General features: G+C 37.7%; 2 protein-coding genes and 1 non-coding gene across 3 annotated transcripts; all 3 read right to left on the reverse strand.

The window, feature by feature from the left end:
• Window positions 1–2,924: 2,924 nt before the first annotated feature.
• Window positions 2,925–2,997, reverse strand: TRNAR-CCU. The gene has a single exon. It is a non-coding gene; the product is annotated as a tRNA-Arg (tRNA).
• Window positions 2,998–3,539: 542 nt separating this feature from the next.
• On the reverse strand, window positions 3,540–10,770 carry LOC103705359 (transcription termination factor MTERF2, chloroplastic). The gene is made up of 6 exons (XM_008789027.3): window positions 8,795–10,770; window positions 8,260–8,665; window positions 7,036–7,251; window positions 6,730–6,837; window positions 4,488–4,762; window positions 3,540–3,893 (listed from the first exon to the last, which is right to left on the reverse strand). The coding sequence occupies exons 1-6, from the start codon at window positions 9,517–9,519 to the stop codon at window positions 3,671–3,673; spliced, it is 1,953 nt and encodes a 650-aa protein (XP_008787249.2). The 5' UTR covers window positions 9,520–10,770; the 3' UTR covers window positions 3,540–3,670.
• Window positions 10,771–11,886: 1,116 nt separating this feature from the next.
• LOC103705358 (pyridine nucleotide-disulfide oxidoreductase domain-containing protein 2) lies at window positions 11,887–26,722 on the reverse strand. The gene is made up of 16 exons (XM_039115706.1): window positions 26,257–26,722; window positions 26,034–26,195; window positions 23,739–23,918; window positions 23,469–23,526; window positions 23,206–23,256; window positions 21,865–21,947; window positions 17,745–17,832; window positions 17,374–17,418; window positions 17,226–17,300; window positions 17,024–17,092; window positions 15,306–15,421; window positions 13,924–14,036; window positions 13,042–13,121; window positions 12,598–12,718; window positions 12,407–12,473; window positions 11,887–12,236 (listed from the first exon to the last, which is right to left on the reverse strand). Exons 1-16 carry the CDS (start codon window positions 26,529–26,531, stop codon window positions 12,110–12,112), a joined length of 1,710 nt encoding a protein of 569 aa, XP_038971634.1. The 5' UTR covers window positions 26,532–26,722; the 3' UTR covers window positions 11,887–12,109.
• Window positions 26,723–26,726: the final 4 nt, after the last annotated feature.

A 26,726-nucleotide genomic window follows, 5' to 3' on the forward strand; every position in this document is an offset into this window, starting at 1 on the left:
AGTAGGTTTTTCATGTTCTTCATGAATTTTCTCATCTCTTTTTTTTAAAAAACTCCAGCCATATTTTTTTTTTTAATTTTTCATTGGCCACATTTTCTTCTCTCTTCTCTCTTTGCCACGAACCAAATGAGACGGAAGAGTTTGTAACAAAAGGTTGAAGAGTCGTGGTAGACCCAAACCACATCAAATACTGAATGGCTGCCACCAAGGTGGGAGCCCAGTGACAGCGTGGCCTCACTTCCATTTCCGTGGTTTCGAGTTCGAAATGCGCAGGCGTCGATTAAATTATGGAGATCGGATGCTTCCTGCTCGGACACGTGAACTGGAAGGGCGTATCGTTCTGCTAGTAGCTTGGGTGGTGCCAGGTGTGATGTACTCACACGTGGTATTCGAGCCGAAGCCCAGAAGGATAGCCAAGCCGGGCCCACAGGTGGGGAGGGTACGAGTAAAATTGGCCGGGATGCCAAATATACGGTCATTTCTGCCCGCATCGAACACTCCCTGGTGGAGCCGGGGCTCAGTGGGGCTGCTACTCCCCTCTTTTGTGATTTAGCAAAAAAAAAAAAAAAAAAAAAAAAACTGAATGGCTGAATTGTCCGCATTTTCCCCACATCGAGGAAGCTAGGAGGTGACGGTGCGGGTGAGATGGTACTCGAGCGGAGTTTGGGATAATGTTCTAGTAGACCATGATATTTTATGATTAAGGGTTTAACAATGCATTAGTTTTCAAAAATCACATAAAAAACATTATAATGATGGGACAAAATTGCAGCATAAAACTTCTGTAGTAACAAAGAGACGAATTGATTTCATCATGACTCATTAAGGATCCGATAATACTTCATATACCCATATTGGACCACATTGTTCATGTGCGGCAAAATGGATCTATAGAGGCAAGTCATAGGTGAACAAAAATCTGAGTCAATCTATCTCATTAACGTGTTTAGCATGTACTATCTATACCCAGATTAATTGGAATAAGATTCCAGTTAATCATTCTCTCAATAAATAATTTTTAATTGGATCAAGAAAGGTCTGAACTTAATTGAAGAAGTGATTAATCTCTAATTGGGCTAACGAAATGTTCTAATTATATGTTTATGCTAGGTCAGGTCAAAAAAAAGACCAAGCAACATATTGGTTTGGGCTAACTTGGATTGGATCCAAGTAGCGGGCGGCCAACTATTCAGGGCCATCCCTCCTTTTCCAATCTTATCTGCCAGTGTGACATTATATGGAAGGAGATGCCGAAGAAAGGGCCGGCAGCTCGGCCACGGTTATCAGATGGATCTAGGGAGGCCCGAGGGGTGCGGGTGATGACCACCCTCTGCTTCATGACGAGAGATGGAGTGACTGTTCAGGCCAAGAATGTCTTTCGTGAAGCTAATGAGGTTGCGTATTAGGTGGCTGCCTATGTGGCCAACCATACAGGTAATACCATATGGGCTGGAGATGTGGAACTGCACGGGCACTCCGAGATATTTTGTTCTCTGACTTTATTGGGTGTATTCGTACTCAAATTCAAAAACCAACACCAACAAAAAGAAAAGATTTGATAACTACTAAAGGATAAGAATAACTATCACCCACTAAAAGATAAGATTTGATAATTACTAAAGAATAAGGATAACTATTCTAAAAGGAATAACCAAGTAGAATAAAACTAGGAATAGAACCCTAAGTAGGATAATCAAAGATTTCCAACACACCCCTTCATTGCAAAGTCCATGCTGATAATGTTGAAATTGTCGATGTCGTGAACTGACTACTATAACAACTATAACAACCTAGGATCTCACCCAAAATGGCTAGCCGGAAGTTATTATTTGGGTTCCTTGATCCTGTATAAGTATCCAAGATCTACCCAGCGAATAACCGATATGGAACTAAACACACGCCCGCACGGATCCTCACATACTCTCCCCGTTCAAGCCCTGACATCCTCGTCAGGCTAAGGGTTCAAATCTATTCAAATCTAATCACAACACCATGATTGGCCCGTGGTCAGCCCCAATGGATCCGTGCTACAGTGTTTCTTAGTCCACATAGGTTATGGGCCGGATCCGCTCTGATACCAATTGTAACAACCCAGGAGCTCACCAAAAATGGCTAGCCGGAAGTTATTATTTGGGTTCCTTAATCCTATATAAGTACCCAAGATCTACCCAGCGAATAACCGATGTGGGATTAAACACACGTCCGCACGGATCCTCACAACAATAATATGTAATAACTTGTCGAACCAATAAATGAACAGTAGAACTCTTTCATTGGTTCGAACAATAACTTCTTGGCTGGCTTGTCCTTTTCGATGCATATGGCGAAATCGATAGTGTCCTCCAACACTTTTTCTAAGCATAAACTTTACGATCACAATGCCGAGATTTTGTTGAGCTTACAACTTATTCCAATGAACATCTAAGTTGTCCGTTGCAATCTTGTCGAGTACCAAAGCATATTATAAATTATCTCCACCACGCATTCCCAGTTCAATACCAAAGAGAAAAAAGATTACCCACATTCTATAGGGGGAATCCTTTTTGCCTTCAAACTGCTGACTCCTCCCAGCCGCATGAGAAGGATGCCGACTGGTTTTTGTGTAAAGTTCATTTTAACTAAATATTAATCATGGCAAAAATTGTGAAATTTTTTGCAATATTGTTTAGTTGAGAATTGAAATTAGAAAATGTCCCGTGCGTTCTACTTTTGTTACATCGTATCAGTCATTGAGAAATATTCTAAGGTGCTGTAGTCTATCAAATGTGGAAGATCTTGAGTAATATTTCTCATAATGCATAATTTTAAACTCGTTATATTGCAGCTCGTTTTGGTCTAATCTATCAATTTTATATAAAAAAAATCTATAACGCAAATACATCATCCTAATAGAAACATTTAAAAAAACTTAAATCTAACAATTTCGCGCCAGGTAGGGGTCGAACCTACGACTTTCTGCTTAGGAAACAGACGCTCTATCCACTGAGCTACAGGCGCGCTTGGATGCTGTAAAATATTCAAATAATATGAGAACTGTGATCCCGCGATTAAATTGTTTTACATAACAACTCGTGCTGGCCCTAACCAAGAGAAATAAGTAACTTGCATTAGCTTTTTTTTACTGCATTTTTTTTGGCTTATACAATCAATCTGCACGAGGAATTTGAGAGTAGAATCTACGGTTTGCACGCTTCTAAAGAAACAATATATGGCACTTGATCGTTTGAAACACCGTACTTGTAAGTATGTGCACGGTATCAAACAAGAACCACGCACACAGAAGTTGCAGCAGTATCAACAGAAATATCGAGAGATCGTGTCGAAAGAATAATTTGCAAAAAAAAGTGCTTATAAAAAAGATAAATTAAGGAGATTAACTTCGCGTTGGTATATTTGAAATAATCAAATTGGAGCATCTGAAACGGGCAAAAAAAAAAGCTTTTCAATACCTAAACTTGGAGAATGGACCAATATGCCTTTCAAAATCTGATACAGGTAAAACGAAATTTAAAAGGAAAAAATCTGGCTGCCATGAGATATGATGCAGAATTATCAAGATCAACTAATTAAAATATGAGAATAAATACATTACTTTCTTTAACATTTACAAGTAGGACTGTCAGACAGCCATAAGTTCTCTCTCTCCCTCCCCCCCAAATCCCTGGGAAATTTAGGATGCTACTGGAGCCACATCAGTTGAGTCAGAATCAGGAAGTTCAGCATATGTGCCAGCAGATTCAAATCTTTTTCGTTTCTCAATAGCAGCCTGGACCCTTCGATTGAATTCTTCATCGGAGCCTGCCAACATGTACCGCAGCTTAAAATTTATCCTGTGTTCCACCAAAATCTTGTGCCTCGGAACTATCCTTCCATCTAGTGAATAACTAAAGAACCTGCAGGGTTATATATTATTAATATATTAAATTCTGATGAAAGTACAAGCAGCAAATAACACAAAGAAACTTGAAGGCACTAGGCACCATAGGGCCTCACAGATTATTATACTTTGAAATGGAGAATAGCTTTAATAAAGGCCACTTGGTGAGAAATATTCAAAGACTGCTGAATTTTTAGATGCCTACATGAACCATACTAACCAAGAAAGGAATGGTTATGTAGTGAGAAGCAGCAATAGACTCTAAAGTTTATCCATCTCGAGTGAGAGAGGCAATTCAACAAGTGTTGAGCAGGATTCTGAAGCCCCCAGGCCCTACGTCCATGTCAGACTACTGTTATATCCTAGTTAACATAATGGTACCAAAATAATTTTCGATAGCTTGCCCCTTTTTCCATCTTTTAGATTACTGTCAACTGCCCATAAGAAATTTCTTTCACCAGGATGCCAGGTGCTTAGGTATATAATGACGGACCAAGGAAACAAACCTATAACAGATGAAATGCTTATTCCCATGCAAGAAGCAAAGCTGAACACTTCACAGACGATCGTAACAAGAAAGAGAATAATAGAGTAGGTCTACAAGACTTACCTAGGAAATTCAATGAGATCCTGCAATGGACGGACCATAATTCGTCTCAAGTACTTATATTTAGGGCGAAGAACATCCAAATTGTATCTGAGCAGCATTGGAAAGTCAGCAATCATCACGCCTAGTGACTGAAGGCGTATGCCCAATGACAGGAAGTACTTAACGTTAATGTCTAGCTTCTGTATAATATGGCAGCCCACAAGCTGGGGATCCAAGGCAATCACCTTTCCGATATCCTTTTGAGTGACTCCAGCTTTTGTCATCAAGAAAATAACCTGCACACATTGTACCAAGCTTGAAACAAAAGAATGTACAGGAATCAAGAAACGACTAAGTGACAGAAGTGCAGAAGCATCAAATTTAAAAGCTAAAATTGCATAAAAAGATTGTGTACGATAATTTGAGACTGTAATTTGTATTGCAAACTGTTTTAATTGTTAAATATAATATATATTTTTAACGAGATATAGAATAAACAGCAGCAATAAAGCCAAGTAATTTTAAGCCAAGCACTTGTCAGATTAGAACAAATCACTGCAACTTTTAATAGCCCACTCTGAATGGTTATGGCTGCCTGACAATGTTCATTGGTAATTAATTTAGCATGTAATGAGTAGTGATAAAACTAAAATCTGATTTGGGGCTATGATAGCAAAGAATGTTTTCTCGATTACAGTAGTGACTTGCAGCTGGAAACACATCACTGAATAGAGAAACAAGACCTTACATCTAGAGTCCAAACCTTGTGATAATACAATTGTTTCCTATAAATCAACTCATAATGAAACAGGTACAGTTTGCAGCATAGGAAATACAGCACAGCACATAAGGTGTCAACCTACTTATTGAATAATGAATTTATGAAACAATTCGATTTTCTTCTATTCAATTGTATTGGCAAAAATTTGCTAAAAGATATGGTATCACCATTTTTGTATGTAGTGGAGCCATTGAATTTAAAAGGAATTATATCTTAAATAATCATTGGGGCAGATATAGCAGCAAAAATTTCCATTTTCCAGTTTAGCTTATCAAACAAAACCCACAGCACCAATTGATAACCACACCAGATGTTGGAAATGCTTCCAAAGAAGAATAACATACTTAAATAAATCTTAAATGTTCTGAAGACCTCCAAAAGATTATAGTTTACAGAAAAAGAAACCTGATTCTGGACTTATTTTTTTGAGTTTTAAGGAAAAGGTAATTAAGGAGTCTGCTTTGATCTCTTTTAAGATTTGAAGCCACATCTTGTCGCAACAAACAATTCATGGCCCCCACTATCAACGAAACTAGTGGAATGCCATTGATCAGAAGTCTATTTTACAGAAAAAGATTCTGAAAATCCCCCCCCCCCCTCCATGCTACCTATAAATATAATAGATATGTCCTCTGCACTTCAAAAGGAAGATAGGCAGGTATCCTAACACTGTATTTGTGATTTAAACTATGACTAAATTGGTCATTTCTTAATTTAGGGACTTCATGGCTCCCAACTTTTCTTGAAATTATTTAAAAAAAATACGGCACATGAAAACTATTAAATGAAAGATGACCTAACAATTAAGCAAATAATGTGAAAAATTTAAACAATCAGGTGTTAATAAATCTAAGGCCCTTTCCAAATGACACATTTAATCACAATAAGAAAGCGCTCAACTAAAAATAGCACACTAGGAAGTTTCAGAGTATGTAGTGCTGGCCTATGTTTATTTTAATGTATAAAATCCCCTTTTGCTCCTTTTAGATAGCTGCATCTTATGAATAATAGATTGTCGATATGGGCCATCCAGTAAAAAAGTCCCTTGGATACTTCTTCCACCAGCCCTTTCCTAAGACAAATCTTAGGGGTCCCATGCTGGCAGTAGTGTATTGGGATCAATACCAACAAATATTAATTGGAATTTTTATGCACAACAAAAGTCAAGTGCTGCTCTTAAGTATATTCTGCCAATGTCATACTTAACATACTTCTGTAATACTTATCACCGTTGATTTTGGAGAGTCAACCATTGTCAATCTATCATATTAAAAATCTGATTCAAATGTATGCGCAGTCATTACAATTGACGTATCAAGGCAAACAAAAGTTTACAAACTGTTGATTGATTGTTTCACTATTGATAGGCGAAATCCTATAAATAGCAAAACAGATTCAAGCCACCAAAATACTAAGCAAAGCAATAATGCGTTTCCATAAATATTTAATCAATAAATGGGAATTTAAACAAAAAGGACAAACCACGGGGCGTATTTTCTTGTACAGGCTATACGTTAATATGGGTGGGAACTTGACAAGGACTCCACCAATGGCTTCACTTTTGATGCCTATATCCTGCAGAAATCGTACCTGAACATCCGGAGAAACAAAAAAGCTACCGCACATCAGCACAAACATAAGGGTATTATACAGCTAAAGATACACAGCATGCATCATTTCAAGGATAGCCCCTTCGTGCAACAGACTTGTAACAGAAATGAGGAGAACAATTATCATATAGCTTCAAACAATATACCATAAACAACAACATATGGCAAAGATCCATACCTTTGGCGCAATGGTTGTCTCCAAGTCAACACAGAAAATCATAGGTTTAATCATTAGCATTCTCCTCATACCATCACGACGAACACCAAGATAATACAGATACTTTACAAGGGGTTTCCACCTTTCCTCAATGCTGCAACCCATTAGTTGTGGCTTGAAGGCCAACAACCGTCCAACATCCTCAGTACTCAAGCCAAACTCCTTAAGGTATTGGACCTGGAACAGCAGCAGGTCAATATTTACTTGTCAATACTAGCATCAAGCAAGATAACAAAAAATTGTTGTAAGATCACAATATTATGAAAGTTCTAGGTCTTTTTGACTTGTCAATGATGGCATTAAGCAAGACAACAAAAATTTGTAGGAAGATTCCTCTGATATTATAAGTGCATGTCACATTCAAAAAGTAAACCACAAAAAGAAGTAATAACCACCAGAACCACAGTGAGCCGGACAAAATGAACTCATTAAGCAGGTTAATAATATACACAATTGCCAATTTTATTTGGCTCCTCAGACATAGCGCTATCATATGACACATGCACATATGGTTTTTACTATGAAGAACAACTAGATACAACCTACAGGTCGATCATGTAACAGTATACAATTGTGAAACTTTCAAATCAACCAGAGATTTCTCTTACCAATAACATGTATAGAAAGACTTAAAAAATGAACAAACAACCTAGGTTATGTGGTTTTGCTTGTGGTACTCAAACAGATTACAATTGGCTCGCTTAAAATAATTTAAACATATTCCTTTAAATAAAGAAATAAGAGAATGCACTATGAATTAGATTCAGATGCACCATGCAAGCATTATATTGAGGTTGAAAAGAATGGATTTAGGACTTGTGCATGCTTCTCTGTGTTGTTATAATATGTACCATGCCTGTAGAGGAGCAGCATATGACATGGCTGCATGCCAGTGCTTGGTACACCATGGCATCTGGGAGTGCCAGTGTGTGCCAAGTACAGATACGGACTGCACGACACCGAAATGCAGTACACAAAGCCTTGAATAGAAAGAAAAAGGTAGCTCTTTGAACGTACGTGGTATTGACAATCTAAGAAAGAAATCATAACATTATCTCACAGAAAATCACCCAAGACAATGGGAAACAGCAATGATAAAAACTACAATTACCTACAGCTAGGTTTCAGGAGTAATATATATAAATTAATAAACAACAACCAAGAATACTCACGCATCTCAAACACCTTACTGTTCATATCTTCCAGGCTGTAGAACCCAAGCACTCTTGGATAATCGAAGACCATCGTACCAAAGTCATTCTCACTCATTCCCATGTCCAGATAAAACTTCACTCGGCATTTCAATTCCTCCATACTTAAAGCCAACACCTGGGGGCATCGGGTAACGACAAAACCCAACCAATCCCTCCTCACCTCATTTCTCTCTAGATAGTTGGCAATCTCATCCAGCATGTCTAAACTGCGGTTGAAAATGGGGCCTGCCTTTACAAGCACAACCCCGAGATACTTCCCCTTCACATGAATCGACTTCAACCATTCACATAGACGCCTCACTGGCGAGAGATCACCAGAACACATGCAAATTACCTTCCCAATTTGTGGATACGTCATTGAATTGTGTTTCAACCACCTAAAACATATAAAACCAAATCAAATTTCAAGCTTTGAAAGAAAAATAGCAAAAACAAAAAGAAAATCTTTTTTTCCCCAAAAGAGAAACAGGAGAGAAATGATGGAAAGCTCAAAAAAAGAAGATTACTTGACTAGAGGGACCACGCCAGAGCACTGGATGTAGCTCTTCGCCCGAGCATTGAAAGAAAGATGCGAGAATTCCGCAACCCCTTTCATCGCCGCCGCCTCGATCACGACCCGATCAACGAAATCCAGCATTTTGGAGACAAGGTTGGCGGAGTATCTAATGCTGAGCCTCCCTGCTTGCAAGGCATCTTTCAAGATCTCGGCTGCGACCCCTCGGCGGACCTCGAGGGCCCGCTTGAGGACCCGATCATCAGTGCCGACCAGACGGCGGAAGTCAGGGGGAGGCTCGATCTGCTCGGCCTTGGGGAAATCAATGGAGCCGGGGAATCTGGGGACCCTCCTCGTGGTAAGGGATACCTCGTCGACGATTCTCTTCCTCTGGAGCTCCTCTTCTTGCTCTTCGTCGTCAAGGACTGGGTCATATTTGGTTTGCTCGGGTTGGGACTGGAAGTGGCGGAGGAGGAGAGAGGTGGAGCGGGCATTCTGCCGACGGGGGAGGTGAGAGGAGTCGATTTGGGATTCGAATTCTTCTAGAGATGGGTCTATGGATTGGTTACTGGAATCGAAGGCGAGAAAGGAGGAGGAGAGGAGGGGTTTGCGGGAGAGGAGAGAAGGGGATGGGAGAGAGAAGGATGGGAAGGAGGGACTGAGGTTAGGATTATTTGGTTTGGGGCGGAGGGAGCCATGGAGGAAAGTGGCCGGGTGGTGGTGGGAGGGGCCGAGCATCGGAAGGATGACGATGGGTTTTCGGGTGTTCGCAAGGAGGCGCGAGGGTATCTTTGTGGATAGTTTTGGTTCAAGCTATCAATTCGGTAGCAGAATGGTGTTAATTAGGACTCATGAATGAGACTAGCTTTTCTGACCTCCCCGTGTGTGGGTCACCGGATTTTTTTTCCGTTCAGAGGCAGCTCATGGCTTTGACAGAAAATGGCGCCCCAGTTGTTCCCACTCGACATAGAGACGTGGCTCGGCAGATCAAGACAGTCCAAAAAGAAATAGGGAGGAGTGAATAGAAATTTAGAGTATATTTGATTGGAAGGCGTTGGATTTTAAAACGAGAAGAATTAAAATAGAAATGAATGATTCCCATTTCAGCTATTTGATTGGAAGAAGTTTCATTTCTATTTTGATTCTAAAAAAATTGAAAATGTCCGAATCTTCGAAAATCCAATCCCTACCCTCTTTTAATCTTCATATCTTATGCCGATTCTAATTCCAATTTTAATTTTGATTGCAAACTAAACACATCTTTAGAATAAAAATAAATAAAAGGAGAATGGATAAAAATAAATAATCGAAGTTTATGTTGCCTTGGCAAGCCATGCATCTGTGAAGAGATCCTTGCTTGAATTTGTTAGAAGAACTGGTGAGCCTCTATTATTAGGCAATATAAGACTATGATAGTCTACTCCACCTAATCTCATGGCATCCTCATCACGATTGGCTCCTACTCAAAAGATAAAGCCCATCCATAACTCAAATCCTACTCAATTCTACTAGATCCTCCTTGACGGCTCCTACTCAAAAGATAGAGCCCATCATGACTCAGATCCTACTCAATCCTACTAGATCCTCCTTGACTCTCTGGTATCCTTCAGTGAAAGAGGTCGTGATGCATAATAAGCCTGGTACCACTTCGCAGGGACTCACAGCCCAAAAGCTTATGATGTCGGAAGAAGAATCAACCCAAAGTAATAAACTTATGTGGCATCCTTCTTATTAGCCAATATGGAGCTATGACAATATGCAGGCTAGCCTTCTTTGTATTGAAGGGGACTCGGCTATAGATAGGGAACATCCACATGCCTTAGGGACAGATATTATCAAATCTAATTTCACCCCTAGGTGAACGTCCACATGCCTGTGCGAGGCTCCACCCAAGGGAACTAATTTTCATTGGTCAGCCAGTTAGGATATCCAACTTAAGCTGAGAGACGCAACAAACAAGCCCCATGTGCATTTTCACATGAGATTTATAAAAATCTAATACATCTCTACTAATACATAATGAGAACCTTATATATATATAATCTTTTCCTACACTAATCTCAAAAAATTTTCAGAAGTTTTCTACACGAAATCTTATGAAAACTTTAGAAGTTTCCTGCACTAATCTGAGGTCTCAATCCTAAAAAGTCGGCATTTAGATCAACCATTTCTTCTCCAATATGGAACGATCACAAGCATGAATCATTTCTCCCATGTGCAATGCACAGGCTAAATACTAGTTTAGTTACAACTAACTACTATTAGTTGTAATTATAATTACATGTAGCATTTATGAACAGCGATTTACGATGTCTGCAAACTGATTTTTTGGGGTAATATGTCTATAAATTTTTAATAGCATATATAATTGCTTCATATTTGATAGCTGTGACTTTGCTCAAACAAACGCCTTTGTTACAGCCTCAATTCTTGTAACTTGCTCTACCGCCGATTTCATCACACAAAAGTTGATAAGATTTGAAGGACTTTCACAGGCTTTGTTACTTCATACCTACCAAACAGCTTAATTGGATTACTCACAACAATTAACCTGTCAATGGCTGATTATATGTATCCAAACAGGCCCTCGCTATAAAATTGATCCAATGCTTTGACGATCAGCATCCTAAGACGATCGCTTTGATCAAATATTTTTTATTGTTGCTGAAACATTAGCCTCACGCCAAAAAAGAGAGCTAGAAAAGCAGATTTTCTCTGAAGAAAATCATATTTTTTTTGGAAATATATTCTGTAGGAAAATATAGAGTATTTTGGAACTAAGCAACTGAAAAACCAAATTTCCTTTTTCCAATGAAAAGCATAGAACACAGAAGTTTTGCAGGCTATATCCAGTTCATAATCAACTTGATCAATGGTGAGATCTTTTCACAACTAGCATTTTGCAGTGCAAAAATATTACATATGACTAATGGAAGACCAGCGTGTGATCCTGAGGTTCTCCCATTTAGGAGACCAGCGTGTGATCCAGTTTTTGGGTCCATTTAAAGAAATAGGACCGGCATCTAAATTCCCTGCTTGGATTTAAAATCAATATAAATCTGAGGCAACAGGCAGGTTCTAGGGAATAGAAGAATGACAAAACCATGGAGAAAAGGATTGGTTTTCTAATTTAACAAGTATTTTTGGTCTTTTAGACAGGGGGTGCCCTGATTAGTATTCAATTCCGTGGAGTCTCAAACAAAAAAACTAGTGAGTGAACAAACATGAAACAAGATTTAATTGGAAACAATGTGGCGTTATGGAAAGTGTAACAGCCTAAATTACCTACAGTTGGAAGACATTTAAGATTCTTCTTCTCTCATTCCATTTACGACTTTATATCTTGAATGACGACAGAGGCAGCATTACGACCAGGTGCCCCCATTACACCACCTCCAGGGTGTGCACCGCTCCCACACAAATACAGCCCCTTCAGTGGTGTTCTGTAATCCGACCTGTGGAAGCAACCGTAAGTGGATCTCATAACCCAGAAGGAAAAAAATGAAGGTGGATGGGTGCCTGATAATGAAAGTCTTTGAAACTATACAATATCAAAGTAGGAAATCACACTAATAGATAGTTTTCTAATCACAGCATATGATGTTATTAACAATCTTGATCATACCATCCCTTGACAGGCCGCAATAAGAAGAGAGAATCCAACCCCATGGCACCATGAAAGATATTCCCTCCTGCATAATTTGTTTGAGTCATAAGATAACTAATATTATTAAATAAGGAAATGTTTTATGGGAATGGTGCTTATAATTTCTAGCACAAGACAAATTAAATGTAAACCGTTTGGTGAAATTTTACCAGTCAGGCCAAACTCCTTTTCGAGATCAGGAGGTGTCAACATGTCATAGCCAACAATCGAAGAGCAAAATCCTGGTGTGTATTCATCGATCAATGAGAAACATCTTTTAGCAAATAATTCCTGAAAATGACATGTTTGTATATTAGTTGAAAATTTGCTTTTCAGCATGCTGATAGATGCAAGACAACATCGAAGTTGCCATCATCTCACCTCCATCAATAGTGTAAAGATGTAAAATAATATCTGGGCTAGTCATACTGTATTGAATAGGATGATATTTATCTTTACTAAAATGTATATCCAGGTTTGGACCAAACAAACTTAACCATGAACTTGCATGTTTGAGGTATCAGAAGCTACAATGCTCTCTAGATGCAACAAAAAAAACATGCACAATGTCCACAAAACATGCACAACATATGAGGAATTTCAATCCAACTCACTCGGATATTAGGGTCTTTCCAGCTGCCTTCTGAAAGTTTGTAAGGTGTATATTGGATAAAAAGATTTATCACATGCTGACCTAAAACAAAAGGATGTGTCCTTTATTAATCAAATTAGCACAAAACATTGTGAATGGATCGAAAACATTACAAGGGAAATATTAATGCCAAAATATGATTAGATTCGAACTTAATTTATCACAAGTAACTCTACACGTTGCTTGACATTCACATTAAAGTGAAGATATACTTTTACCAAGAACAAATCTATGTCAATATTGCATTTCCTGTCAAGGATATCACAACATTCTATATATGTCATAAATGGGTGGATCTCTCCCTCTCTTTCAATCAAAAAAAAGAAGAAGAAGAAAATTCTATTTATGTCATTTATAAGGTTTGAAATTGAGCAGTTGTTACGCAATAGCAAGAATCATGCATTAAGAGTAAAAGAAGTTTAGATGCACCCATTTCCCTCTGTGATGTTGAATCACCTTAGGTACATGAAGGTTAGATGCCACATAAAGAGTTCTCAACTCCAAATTCTATTATGGTATTTAATCTATTCTCAAACTGGCTGGACCAAAAGTATAGGATGAAAGCATCAGAAGGGAATATTCCCTTCTGACTTTTATATATTGACATAGATAAAATCTAGATAAGCTAAATTGGAAATCTTCTATTAAGTTAACTCTTGGATATTTTTATGTAATAAAAGAATATAATGATACTGGAATTCTTCCAGATCACATCTACATGATAATTGTCTTGATATTACTCACATCAAGTACCTAAACGTCTTGTCGCATAAGCTAAATCTTATGGTAGGATTGACAAAACAACAAACCCACTATAAAAGCAGCAGACACAAACTTGTCATACCAGGTGGAGAAATGGTTGTGTCCAAAACAGAGGGGATTGTCATTTCAATAATAGGTCTTCTTGATGGTACACCAGTCAAAGCATCTTTGTACGCTAAATCAATTTCTTCCATGCTTAAGAAAAAAGAGTAAATCAAAAGGTCACAAGGTAATCTTAAAACCAATATCTTCCATGCACATAATTTTGAGGAAAATACTGAATATGTTACATCCAAGTCAATAAACAAAATTTTCCACAATAATGACATAATGTATTGTAGCATATGAATAGATTTGTTCAAACTAAAATGCAGAAATGCCAAACATGATCAACCAGCTTAGTGTCGCTCTTTGGAGCTTCTATAGCATGCACAATGCACATGTTTTTGTGATCCTTCAATAATTAACAGTGGAAAAAGATTCCTATAGAAAAACATACATCAACAAAAGATTCCTATAGAAAAACATACATCGACAAAAGATTTAGCTTTTGCTGGTAAGGTTTTAAATATCGTCTGACGGGCCATCCTAGTTTTTCCGTGAAATAGGGCACCCTGTGTATTGACACTCAGGACAATGGATGTCCCATCTTGTTTTGGTCCATTTCCCATATCATCCCGTTTAGGCACTTGGGATGGAATGCCGCACCGTACCTCTGGTATTTAAAACCATGCTTGCTGGAAGAAATGATGAATCCAGGTGACTTAAATAGGTAGCATCATGCTTGATAGTTATGCGAATTCACATTAAGAATAAAAAAATTAATAGAAAAATTTACGAGTTCTAACAGCTGATAACAGAACTAAATGAAGAATTGAATGACAATCGATCATGTTTTTTAGTGCCTTCAAGTTACTGCAGTACCTAGTATCAGTGAGAGAAAAACATGGCAGCCTATATCCAACAAGACTGATGCTCAGTTGTTAGTAAATTAATAGAGGTTAATAATCTTCCAGTTGACAGATATTGACCATAAGGCATCAGATTTTCAGCCAAGGTTACTGAAGAATTAGCAGAAAAAGTAGGATATACTTTGGTCTATGTACCAGAGTAAAAACTTGGAAAGGGAATTAAAATTAGCAAATGCTCTGTTAGAAGGGTTCACTTCCTAACCACTTTACCAATCTCATATCCGTATACCTGCATACCCAAGACAATCATCAGCAGACATCAGACCAGATTCTTTAGTATCAGGTATTATACATTTAAGCTTTTGCCATTAAAGCACGAAAATAACAGTGCAATTAAGCAAGCATATTTACTAAAATAAGTATCAAGTACTTGCACTTACAGAGATGCAGATTCTCTATAAGAAGAACTGGATGAAGATATGAAACAAGTTGTAGAGTACAATTCATCGACAGTCAAACAGTAAATCTGAAAACTTTCATACTTTGAGCATACCTTTCAGATCCAATGTGTATGGTGCCAATATGTTGAGGACCTGCCACCTGAAGATTAGGCTTGCAACACTGAAACTGTGGCAACTTATCAACAGCCAGGTTTATTTTTGTCGTTCCCTGTCCATTAATAGACAATGGAATTTAAGTTTGTCATCCAAACTTGGGGAAGAATTACATGTAATCATTGACGGAGCGTGACACAACCTAGGGCCAGGATTGCAAAAACTGCAAGTTATGAAAACTAAGATGAAAGTCTAATGAAAGAAGGTGAAGTAGTTGTAGTAAAAGCACAAGACCCATGAGTTTCTACTTGTGGCTGATGTACACTGAGGGTCAATTTTAGGCTCTTGATTGTTTTAAACTTTAAATATAAAATATATTTGGTTTCCGACAAGAGACCCATTATCTATGTCACACGCAGATGTGAAATGCTAAAAGGGTAAAAATTTGAGAAATGTGAAGGGCAAAATAATCAAACAAAGTCTTGGGAAGCCTAAATCTGAATTTTAATTTAAAAAAGAAGGATGAGTAATATAAATGAAATGGTGTGAACAGTATGGATGGCCAATAAATAGCAAACTAACTATTGCTGTATCAAGAATCCATTAGCAGAAAAATGGACAAGACAAGAAATTCTACAGAATCAAAATTTGGTGAAGGAAATAGGGAATTGGAGATATGCTTCGAGAGATTTGTGTAAATGGTGCATGATTTTAGTTTAACAAGCTCAATAAAGAAAATACATGCATGTTATGATTTAGTAGTGCAAATGCCAAGGGCCTTATGCAGTAAACATGGAAAGATGAGATGTGTTCATCCAAATAGCACTAGGACAAAAATATGAAACTCAATTTAAGGTTATATGGATGTGCATGTTTCAAAATTAAAGAGGGACAAATTTATTAAATGATCATAAAAGAAAAAAATCCCATGAATAAATTGATGGAAGTTGTGAGAAAGGACTTGAACATGCTTGAATCAACTTATATAACCATTAAAAGAAACAAATGGCAAAGGATTGACACACTATCCCAAACAAAAGAGCTAAGGCTTATTGTGGGTACGGAATGCCAATTTATAATGTATAAAATGGTTGCTGGTTGTGCAACAAAAGTCACCTCAGCAAGTATAGCATCTTAAATTGGTGCGGAATTGTACAAAGAGTAGAGAGAGAGAGATCATTAGTGAACCTGTGTCTTGAAGATCCAAAGAAGGATTTTAAATAAACACATTAGGAGGATGTACAGATTAGGAATCAAAGCAAGGTGGTGCCCATATACCATATTGCAGAAGGGTATTTTGTTTAAATGCAACAAAAAACACATTCACCTTATTTCATGACACACAATCCTTCTTTTTTTTCTCTCCATAACTGCATCAGTTTCCTAAAGCTGATATGTTGCATCATTTTAGTTCAAACAGAGAAGGCTGTAGTTAGATATATCTAATTGTCCGATTTGAGAAAATAAGGCTACAAGCAGATATCTAGCTTAAATAAGGACACTTATACATGCTACATGAATCTTCCATTTCTTGGAATGTTTCTAATTCCACTAGGACAGATAATAATGAAGTAATTACTTCAATATGAAGATAAATTATCCAGCAAATACTTAAGAATTTTTGGATAAGTTCATAAAAAAGTAAAAAGAATTGTTATCATATCATTGCATTAGAGCATTTAAAAGTTAGCGATAACATTATACAGGAGGACCTTACTGAGCTGTAGTCAGAGTTCTTTATAACACAAACAAAATCTTCAGGAAGGGCATTGGGAGGCACTAATTCCTGCATTAGAAAAGATACAATGTAAATTCACTTGGTGATGCCATGTTGACTATTTCAACAATACATTTGCACCTTAAGCATCACATCAGGTATGGCTTTGGAGAAAACGTCATAATCAGCACATGAAATATACCACAAAAGTCCGATAGGGGGTTGCATTTGATAGAACAACTGATGAATGCACCTCGGTACCATCTACCAGTGCTACCTGGGTAATTGCATCAGGTGCACTAAGGTTACAATGGTTTAATCAAATTAGGATCCAATAAGATAGGACTCACCCCCGTTACTGCTCCACTGTTCTCATTGATTATTATTTGAGCAACCTAATCAACAACACTGGAATATTTAATATAATAAGAAATTGAAAAAGCTGCACCGATAGAACATTAACAGAACAAGAACAGCTTTTTAATACACATATTACAAAAGAAAGCCATGATGAACAACTATGCCATTTTATGTTTCACTGATGAGACTAAACATCAGATAATTACATAATGGATCTAAAGATGACCATATATCATGCAGTAAGTTAAATGGCAATAAGAGCACAAAATTTTGAAGGGAAGGATATTAACAACATAAAACTTCTAGGTTACTTCTACAGGAAGCATAACAGAAAGGATATCAATGGTCAATGGAAGTATACCTCTGCATCTGTTACAATATGAGCCCCAGCTTCACGCGCTGCATTACTTATAGCCAGCGACACTGAGCCCATTCCACCTTCAACATACCTACAGCATGCCCATTTTTCAAAACATATTTCCTTTACCCTTGATATAGTATAACTTTTGTTGGTTAAGTGTGTGTGCTTTTCCTTTTACTGCCCATGCATTATGTGAAAGATCACTTCCACAATACACTATATGACAAAAGAAAATAAAGCATCATCGTAACGCCCGACAGATTATGTGATACCATAAACTTGTTCCTTGATAACGTATGAGGCACAAGGCCAACAACTGTTAGCTCAGTTGATTGGCACCTGTCTCCTAAGGGCTTGCCCTTGGAGGAGGTCAAATCCTGGGTATTCCTCCAAAAACATATGAGTCACAAGGATCAACCAGTTGATCTCCACGAGCTGTTGATAGGTAAACTGATTATCTTTACCAAGTTTCACGTGTAGCATATCACATGTGGGAATTTTGATCTGACCCAAGAAGCCAACCGGTTGCAACAAAATTTAGTTGGGTTTGGATCAAGAAAAATTCACATTGGATCAGATCCAGATAAGGATTTTCAACACAAAATCATATCGGCTAGACTCAGGTCAAAGACCATTTTGGGCCATTAAGGTATCAGTTTAATGGTTGTCAAATTCCATGCTTGCTCATTTATGCTTATCAGCTTTAGCAGTTGATTTTCAGGCCAGTCAAACAGCCCAGATTCTGATGAGAAGAATTTGATATTGATGATACATAACTCCAATGGCCACAATAAATTTTAACGATATTATGTTTATTAAAACTTCTCTAGGTAATCCACAACAAGCCACTAACTTACATCTCTATCACAAATGACTCTCTCTCTCTCTCTCTCTCTCTCTCTCTCTCTCTCTCTCTCTCTCTCTCTCTCTGTGTGCCACATATGCATGTATGCATATGCACAGACACCTTAGAAAGCCATGTATTCCTAAGTCTTCAATATTCTAGGAACTATGATATCCAAAATGCAAACTATTTAAGAATTCAAGTAATTACTATATTATTTGGATTCTAAATATAGTACTATTTCAATTTGTTAATGATCTAACATAATATCTGGGTTCTTACATGTCAGTCATATTTAGAAATTTAAGACTGATGCTTGACTTTCCATACAGAGACATATATACATATATGTATATGAATGTATATATTCTAATACTGAACGAAGCTGATGTCGGTGGGATTAAGTTGTTGGTCAAGATTTATAGTTTATGGATCAGTTCTGATGGTTTGTGGGACAGGTCAATCAGGTGAGGTTGTGTAAAAGAGTTTAACCTACTAGCAGGTCAGATTCAGGTCTGAGTCAAGCCTATAGCTGTTAGAATGAGATGCTGACCACTACCACCCCTATATTATGTCAGTTTATTAATTGTCTAAAGCTAACAAACTGATATAGAAAGAAGCTGACGTGGGTGGGTTAAGTTGTAGGTCAAGATTAATAGTTTGTGGAACAAGTCAATTAGGTGAGTTGTGTAAAAGCGTTTAACCTACTAGTCGGTCAGGTTCAGTTCCCAGCCAAGCCTATAGTTGTTAGGATGAGATGCTGACCACTACCACCACTATAGTATGTCAGGTAGTTAATTGTCTAAAGCTAACAAACTGATTGTTTGTTGCTGCGGCTGTTTTTTTTTTTTTGTTGTTGTTGTTGCTGCTGCTGCTGCTGCTGTTGTTTTGTGTTTGTACAATCTATCAAACTATACCATCTGACTCATAATTACTAAATTCAAGCTTATCATGAAACAACATGGAATCAAGCAGAACAAGTGGATTCTATAAACTGCCTAAATTTAACTCGATGCACTAATAAATGAATAAAGACATCAATTCTTTCAACTTCTCAACTTAACACAAATCACACGGTACAAGTGTCCATCCCAATCTGGCAGACTTGTCCGGTCAATTTCAGAACTAGCAACTGATAAAAGAAGTTTAGTGTCCATAAAATAAAGTTGGCCGAAGTTTGCTTGCCAACGTCACAAAGTACCATTAGGAGAAAACACTTGTTGAAATGTAACTACCTATAATAAGTCCTACAAGAAAAATCACCAAAAACTGTAAAGGTCTGTATCATCCCCCTAAGCTCTTCTAAGATTTAAGATATCTTCTCTGATCATTGGCATTGTTGGGCCTCCTCATATTTGGCATATTATTCGTTGGTTACTTTTGCTTTCAGACTTGCATTGATACATGACAAAATCAGATCAGAACCCATGTCTCCATTACTTTAAGATCAATTTCTTGTGCTCGGCCACTTTCACTTCATGCACATAACCCTTTTCCATTTTGATTCATCCTGAAATCATTTTGAGAATCTAGCTTTGAGAACCATTCGCTATTTCTGCCATGCGAAGTCTTCATTGATATTTGACCTCCACTTCATATTATTAGCACTAATAGTCAATGGTTTCCAAAAATCATTCTAAGTAACCACTATATACTACATGTCATCTTGTTCCTATTAATCTACTTTGCCCGACTCATTAGCCTCCAACTTAACCATTTTGTCATTATTGGTGCTTATCTTTGCATCTTCTGTTAGTTGTTAGCATTGTCCATTTGGACACCCTTCCTAGGCCAAACCCCACTTCCTTCACCTTCTAAGTGCCTGCCAGTCTCTCCAGCTACAGCTCCTTCATCATAAATCATGCACCGAACGACTCTTTCCAACAGCTTTCTTAGCTTGCCCATGGACCCACCTTGTCACCAGCACTTCATATTTATCTATGGTTACTTCACGTGCTCATGACCGGTCTTCAATAGTCAGTTCAGCTCACCAATTGCATCATACAACTTAGATACTGCATCATCAGCATAATAACACCTGTACTGCAGTGTAAGTCTAAATTCGAGATGCCCCTCATGATTGATTTATCCTATACGTTAAAAACTCAAAGTATATGTAGGGCTGGAAATGGGCTTGGGCCGGCCAGAGGCCCATCGGACCGGGCCAACTTTGGGTGAAACTATGGGCTAAGCCCGAATGAGTTCAACTTGAATTTGGGCTTAAATGTAAAGCCCATTTGTTTTTGTGTGCCAGGCTCGGTATGTCATTGGCCCGGCCCAGGCCCAGCCCAAGCTCAAGCCCGAGCCCAAACAAGGCCCAAAACATAGTCCGAATTCAAGCCTGAATCCATTTGTTTTTATATGCTATTATTTGGAGAGAATTATAAGGAAGTAAAGGACAAATTAGAATGTGTTTAGCCAAGAATGATGTATCATGTGTTTGATAGGAGACAACCCACTTTTTGGCTAGCCTATTTAGTTGTGAAGCAACAGTATAAAATATTAAACTTCAATTGGGTTCGAGCCAGACCTATTTTTGGCTGAAATGGATAATTCGGACTAGCCCAATAGAGTTCCGGTCAGGCTCAGGCCTTGATTATCCAAAAATTTTCGAGCTCAAGCCTGACCCAAACCCAAAAAAAAATAATTCGGACCAGGTTCGGGTAGGGGCATGGCCCGGCCCACTTCCACTCTTAAGTGTATGTCATAACTTAAAACCAAGATTCGCAAACTCGATAATGCATGTTGTACCAGTACTATCTTGGTATAGCATCGATACACCTACTTGATACATCCCCCGTATTGCATGCCAGTCTAGTGCTAGTATGGTACAGTATGCCCAGTACGTCACCGATACGAAATAGTATGGCTTACCATGCTTAAAACTTATGAAAGGAAAGTGGGCTACAAAATTCTACAACATGGTGTTTTATCAATGTAATGCATGCAGCTGTGTGAGATCTGTTGTATGTAACTCATGTATATGTGGTGCTCCAACAACTCCGAATGTGTGAAACTTCTATCATTATATGTATTTGGGTTGATAAATAGTAGATGAATTAGCACAATGACTTCTATCCTCATGTCACCTCACATCTTACATAACAAATGTTAATATATAATACAAAAGCATAGGTGAATTGGAGGAAATTGTATTTTTTCCATTTTAAGATATAGTAGAAAATCTGAATATTATTCTATATGCGCCAGTTGAGGCTCATGTTCAAAAATGCATAAAGTGGACAGCAAAACTGTGACAGCAAGTTAGATGCATACGACCAAACACCACGTTCACCATCAGTGTTGCCCATCACATGATGTAGTAAAACGTATCCTGAGCCTGGTGTGTGGACACTTGCCTGCACAAGTGGTTCATAAGACAAATATTAGTCTCTATGAAGAATATTTATAGTAGAACAATGACACAGCAAAAAATAGCATTTAGAATACTACCAAATTCAGACTGCAAAGATGTTTTTCCATACTTCATACTCAAATAACAAATAATAAACTAAATCTATTTATGTTAAAAAACAGAAGAGCAAATATAATTGGATCCGTAATACTGTCCAAGCCAATGCCTCTAATTTGGACAAAAATGACTAATTTAATGTAACTTTGCCGACCAGAAGCCTAAACCTGTGACTATGACAGAAAATGCAATATCCTAAACGGAAATCTATAATCATGGCTCATCTCCAACTTGTCCATACATGTCAAATCTGATAAGATTAGACATGAATACCAAGTTTCCTGCCCATACCGAATTCAGCTGTGGACATATTTTGTACTAAAATTAGGATGTGCAACCCTATCAATTGCTTTAGCCAAATCATAACCCAGGGATTAGGGTCAAAAACAATTCCATACAAATCAGTAAAAGTCCTTAATGGGAATCATCACTGAATCAATCTAAAACTTACCAAACAATCCCAACTAACGACATTATAATTTTGCCTCTCAGAAATCTTTACAAACAGTGAAACCTTACTCACATGACCTAGCTTAATTCTTTGGCCCTCTAGTCTCTACCATTGACAACATTACTCTAAAGGCCACTTGTGTCATCAATCATCCTCCATTAACCTTTAGGGGGGAAAAAATCCTGAGTCACAACTTTCAGCCCTTCAGTGTGTAGTACTTCTGAGGCTAAGTATTTATAGTAATGTGTTCAGAACACAACTTAAAATTCCATTTGGATCACTTAATCAGCTAAGTTCCACTTTCTACTAAATCTGTTAGCAGTGGCCACTGATGGTACCTGCCAAATTCCTTGATCATGACTTATAACCTATGTCAGTCCAAGGCTGGTTTTCTAAACGTACAAACCTGCAAAATATATGCCTTGAGTAAATTAAGTCAACAACTGAATTGTATCTCAACAGAATAACTCAAGATGGGAATTGAGAACAAATCGAATCCAGAATACAGAGAAAATTGCATTCAACAAATTTATATTGTTTAAAATGTCTGAAACTAGAAGTTTGGAGGAAAGGATATCTCTCTAACAAATGGCAATGAGAACACAATATTATTGTCATGTTGTACTCTAACAAAGTGTTAAATTAAATTAAAAAAACTTTTAAATGCAAAAGAAATGGCTCAGAGAATAGTTACCATAGACCCTATCACAGCATCTGTAGCCAGTGTTGCCTTTACCACCTCTGTCTGTGTGAAATAATCAACCAAAAAATATATTAATTAAATAATCAGATTAATTACTGGTAACTTTCTCTATGAATCTATTAGTAGGAGCGAGCCTGCAATTTTTCAAACAATAAACAGGGAGTTTATAGATCATCTGGACAGGGCACTTAAAAGGGTAAATCTGAACAATGAGAATTTTTGGATCATGAACGAAAATGAAGAAAGATGATGACCTCAAACCAGTTATTCAGAACCTTTGATGCTGGTGAAAGTAAAAGATCCATAAAATCCCTGTCAAAAGCATTATAATAGCATTAAAACATAAATAACACATTATTACAAGTAGAAAAAAAAAGGGTGAATCTGCAGTACTGTATAAAACATATTCAACAGATATTCATATTAGCATTCAAAAGTTCTGACCTACCTGGGTCCACATGATCCTATAGACATGCAAATGCATGCAAGTCCCCAAAAGGATGATAAAAAAGACAAACACTTACAGCATGTCCTTTTGTCCCAAGTTAACAACTTGATGGAGACAACGACTCCAAAATGCAGACTTATGTAACTTATCCTTCAACCGACCAAGTAGGGATGGAACATCATGCCTAATTTCTGGTGATGGTGAATCTAAAAGAAAATCCATAAATTTACAGAATTTCTGTAGCTGTTTTTCATATCTGCAGTAAAACCATAATTAGTGGAGATTATTCTGAAATCAAATTCATGGAGTTTATTCATACTATCAAACTCCAAATCTGAGAAATAGAGTTTTATCTTAATTCTAGTTAAACAAAAAAATATTCAATGCATACCACTTACTATTGTCCAAAAATTATGAACTAAAACATGAACCAGGAAATATGAGATCTCTAACTTTTGAAGAGAGTATGATTAGAACAAGTAACATACTAATAGAAGATTTAAAAGTATAGAAGAAAATTAAAAGATTATTGCTAAAGCCATCATTCTGATTTGTCTGTGTCTAAGCATATTTATGCACAATTGCTCATCCAACAGATGTTGAGAATGGAAATGGAATATATAGATGACAGTTCCAACATATTGCAAAACCAGGCACTTAGCTGTTTTAGCATCACCTTAAAAGTAAAAGATAAGGCAGGTAACAGGTTTATATGATGATTCATATGTTTAGCACTTAGTAGGCTTAGCATTAATATCAGTATAAAATTTCCTAATTGAATCTGCTCTAGGACACTTCAGATTCACAAAATTTAAAACAAAAATGATACATAGCAAGATATAACTTATGAATGAAGCTATTAATTGATTTATAATGTAGCCTTTTATGATGAATAAGTTAAGGTGTGCAAAAGTGCAAACAGTTATTACTATATTCTAACTTACATAAGGCATTAGCCATGGAGATCTAGATGATTCGATCCACAAAAGCAAACCAACTGTAGGATCTATGTAGATGAACATGGTCTAACCCAAAAAATACAATGAAAAACATCGTTTGGATACACAGTATATGTATCAAAAACAGACTAGGACCCTCTTATCTGCTCCTCTTTCCACCTAAGCTAATCCTTTGTGTACATCTTTGTCCACAAAACTTTACCCAGCCTCCCTTCCCTAGTCAATCCTCATCATGAGGAGGACGCCTTGAATTTTATCCTAAACTCTGGACTTGCCCTCATTCATCTTCGACATCTCATATTTGTTCCACCTTGAGGATATTCCATTAGTTGTCACACTACCTTTCCACCTCAAAAAGTCCCATGAAGTACTACAATTTCAAGGATTAGTACTCGATGCCTCGTTTTCGAAAATCAAAGATACCAGCCACTATGATCCCGGGTTCTAAATGCAGTGATAAGTTTATTAAAGTTAAAATAAGTAACACTTTTAAAATGTTATGGACCATTGTCTTGCATTTAGAGAAGATACATAGATTAAAATTCTAAATAAACTACCTTTAACAATGAAAAAAATAAATTGGTCATTTTCTACTGCATGCAAAACAGAACAGTCAAAAACAGAATATAAACATATACGAATGGTTTCCGAACGCTGCATCATATAAAGGGAAGTAGCGTGTGCATGTGTGCAATTTATAAAAGAAATATACAAGAAATGAACTGAGGGGACCTCTCACCTATACCAACATAGAATATTAAATGTCACATTGTGCAACTTAATTATGAGAAACTGGAATTGAAAAAAAATAAGCTATCTAATAAGCCTATGGAGAGAAGAGGCATAAGTTTTTTTTAAAATGTAACATGAATTCTCATCTCAGGTAACTTAACAAGATGGTTATAGAACAAAATCTTAGTCTAAAATGTATTTTATAAAAGATAAAATATACTGAGTTCTTAACTGCATACAGCTCTCAAAGAAAACAAGCCAATCAACGAGGACGCATAAAAAGAAATACAAATTAATGGTTTCGGCAGAACGTGTTGTTTAGAGAGAATGGAAAATTATTTCCGAAACAAATTTCTCAAAGTACAATGAAGTTAACGAGTTCATGGGACCAAAACAATGAATAGTAAACCATCCAACTTAATTTAACAAGATGAGGCATTGAGACCAAAACAGTCATGATGTTTATGTTTAAAATGAAGGTCCTCCTAATATCCAGTTTTTCCTGAACTAGTACACAAACTCCATCAATCTAAATGACTAGCAGATTGTGGTTGGTGTTTTGCTTAAGGAATAGGACAGTGATTTTGATGTAATTGTATGCGTACATAACTAAAAAGACCTCTCATTCCATCAGATTCAAAGATGAGTCCATCAAGAGAAGTAGTGGAAGGAAGTAGCACCTCGGATAGGTCATGGCGTCCTTCTTCGAGAACTTGGCAATCTCCGAATGGTTCAAATCACCATCAGGACCCAGTAAGAGATAACGCCCATCAAGACAAGGAGTAAACGATGAGGGATTCCTTCGAAGAAGCTTCAGTCCGTGCCTCCCCAACTCGAGCTCTCTAAGCCAATTTAGAATGAGATCAAGAAAGTAGAAGGCTAAGGAGAAGGAGGAGTGATTACCGGATCACGGAAGGACGGAGGAGGCTCTGGAGGTAACTACAGCGGGAGAAGCGGAAGCCGGGGACGATCTCCTCGGTAACGGCGGCGCCGCCGACGAGGTGGCGCTTCTCGAGGACAGCGACGGAGAGGCCGGAGCGGGCCAGGTAGGCGGCCGCGGTTAGGCCGTTGTGGCCGCCGCCTACCACCACCGCGTCCCATCTCCTCTTGTTAAGGGAGGCGGCGGCGGAGGACGAGAACCCCCGACGGAATGCCACAGTTTGACTCGCCGGCCACATTACGAGGATCTTTAATACATGAAACGAAAGGAACGGAGAAAAGAGAAGAGCCGGCGGCCGGTGGAGTCCGGAGAGTCGGGAGTTCTTGTCACCGGTGAGCTACAGCGATTTTGGAAGCTAGCGGCGCAGTGGGAAATTAGACAAGCAACAAACCCGAGAGCGAGCATACAAACGGCGCCTGATGAATGCCCATCG

The sequence above is a fragment of the Phoenix dactylifera genome, unplaced genomic scaffold, assembly GCF_009389715.1.
Source record: "Phoenix dactylifera cultivar Barhee BC4 unplaced genomic scaffold, palm_55x_up_171113_PBpolish2nd_filt_p 000007F, whole genome shotgun sequence".
Classification (NCBI taxonomy): Eukaryota; Viridiplantae; Streptophyta; class Magnoliopsida; order Arecales; family Arecaceae; genus Phoenix; species Phoenix dactylifera.

Coding starts and splice junctions, on each gene's coding strand:
- LOC103705359 (XM_008789027.3), bottom strand. CDS start 9,519: ATGCTCGGCCCCTCCCACCACCACCCGGCCACTTTCCTCCATGGCTCC. Junction 8,666..8,794: donor GGCGTGGTCCCTCTAGTCAA/GTAATCTTCTTT, acceptor TATATGTTTTAG/GTGGTTGAAACACAATTCAA. Junction 4,763..6,729: donor ACAAGAAAATACGCCCCGTG/GTTTGTCCTTTT, acceptor CAATGTGTGCAG/GTTATTTTCTTGATGACAAA.
- LOC103705358 (XM_039115706.1), bottom strand. CDS start 26,531: ATGTGGCCGGCGAGTCAAACTGTGGCATTCCGTCGGGGGTTCTCGTCC. Junction 17,093..17,225: donor CCCCCTATCGGACTTTTGTG/GTATATTTCATG, acceptor TTTCTAATGCAG/GAATTAGTGCCTCCCAATGC. Junction 13,122..13,923: donor CACAACCATTTCTCCACCTG/GTATGACAAGTT, acceptor CTTTTGTTTTAG/GTCAGCATGTGATAAATCTT.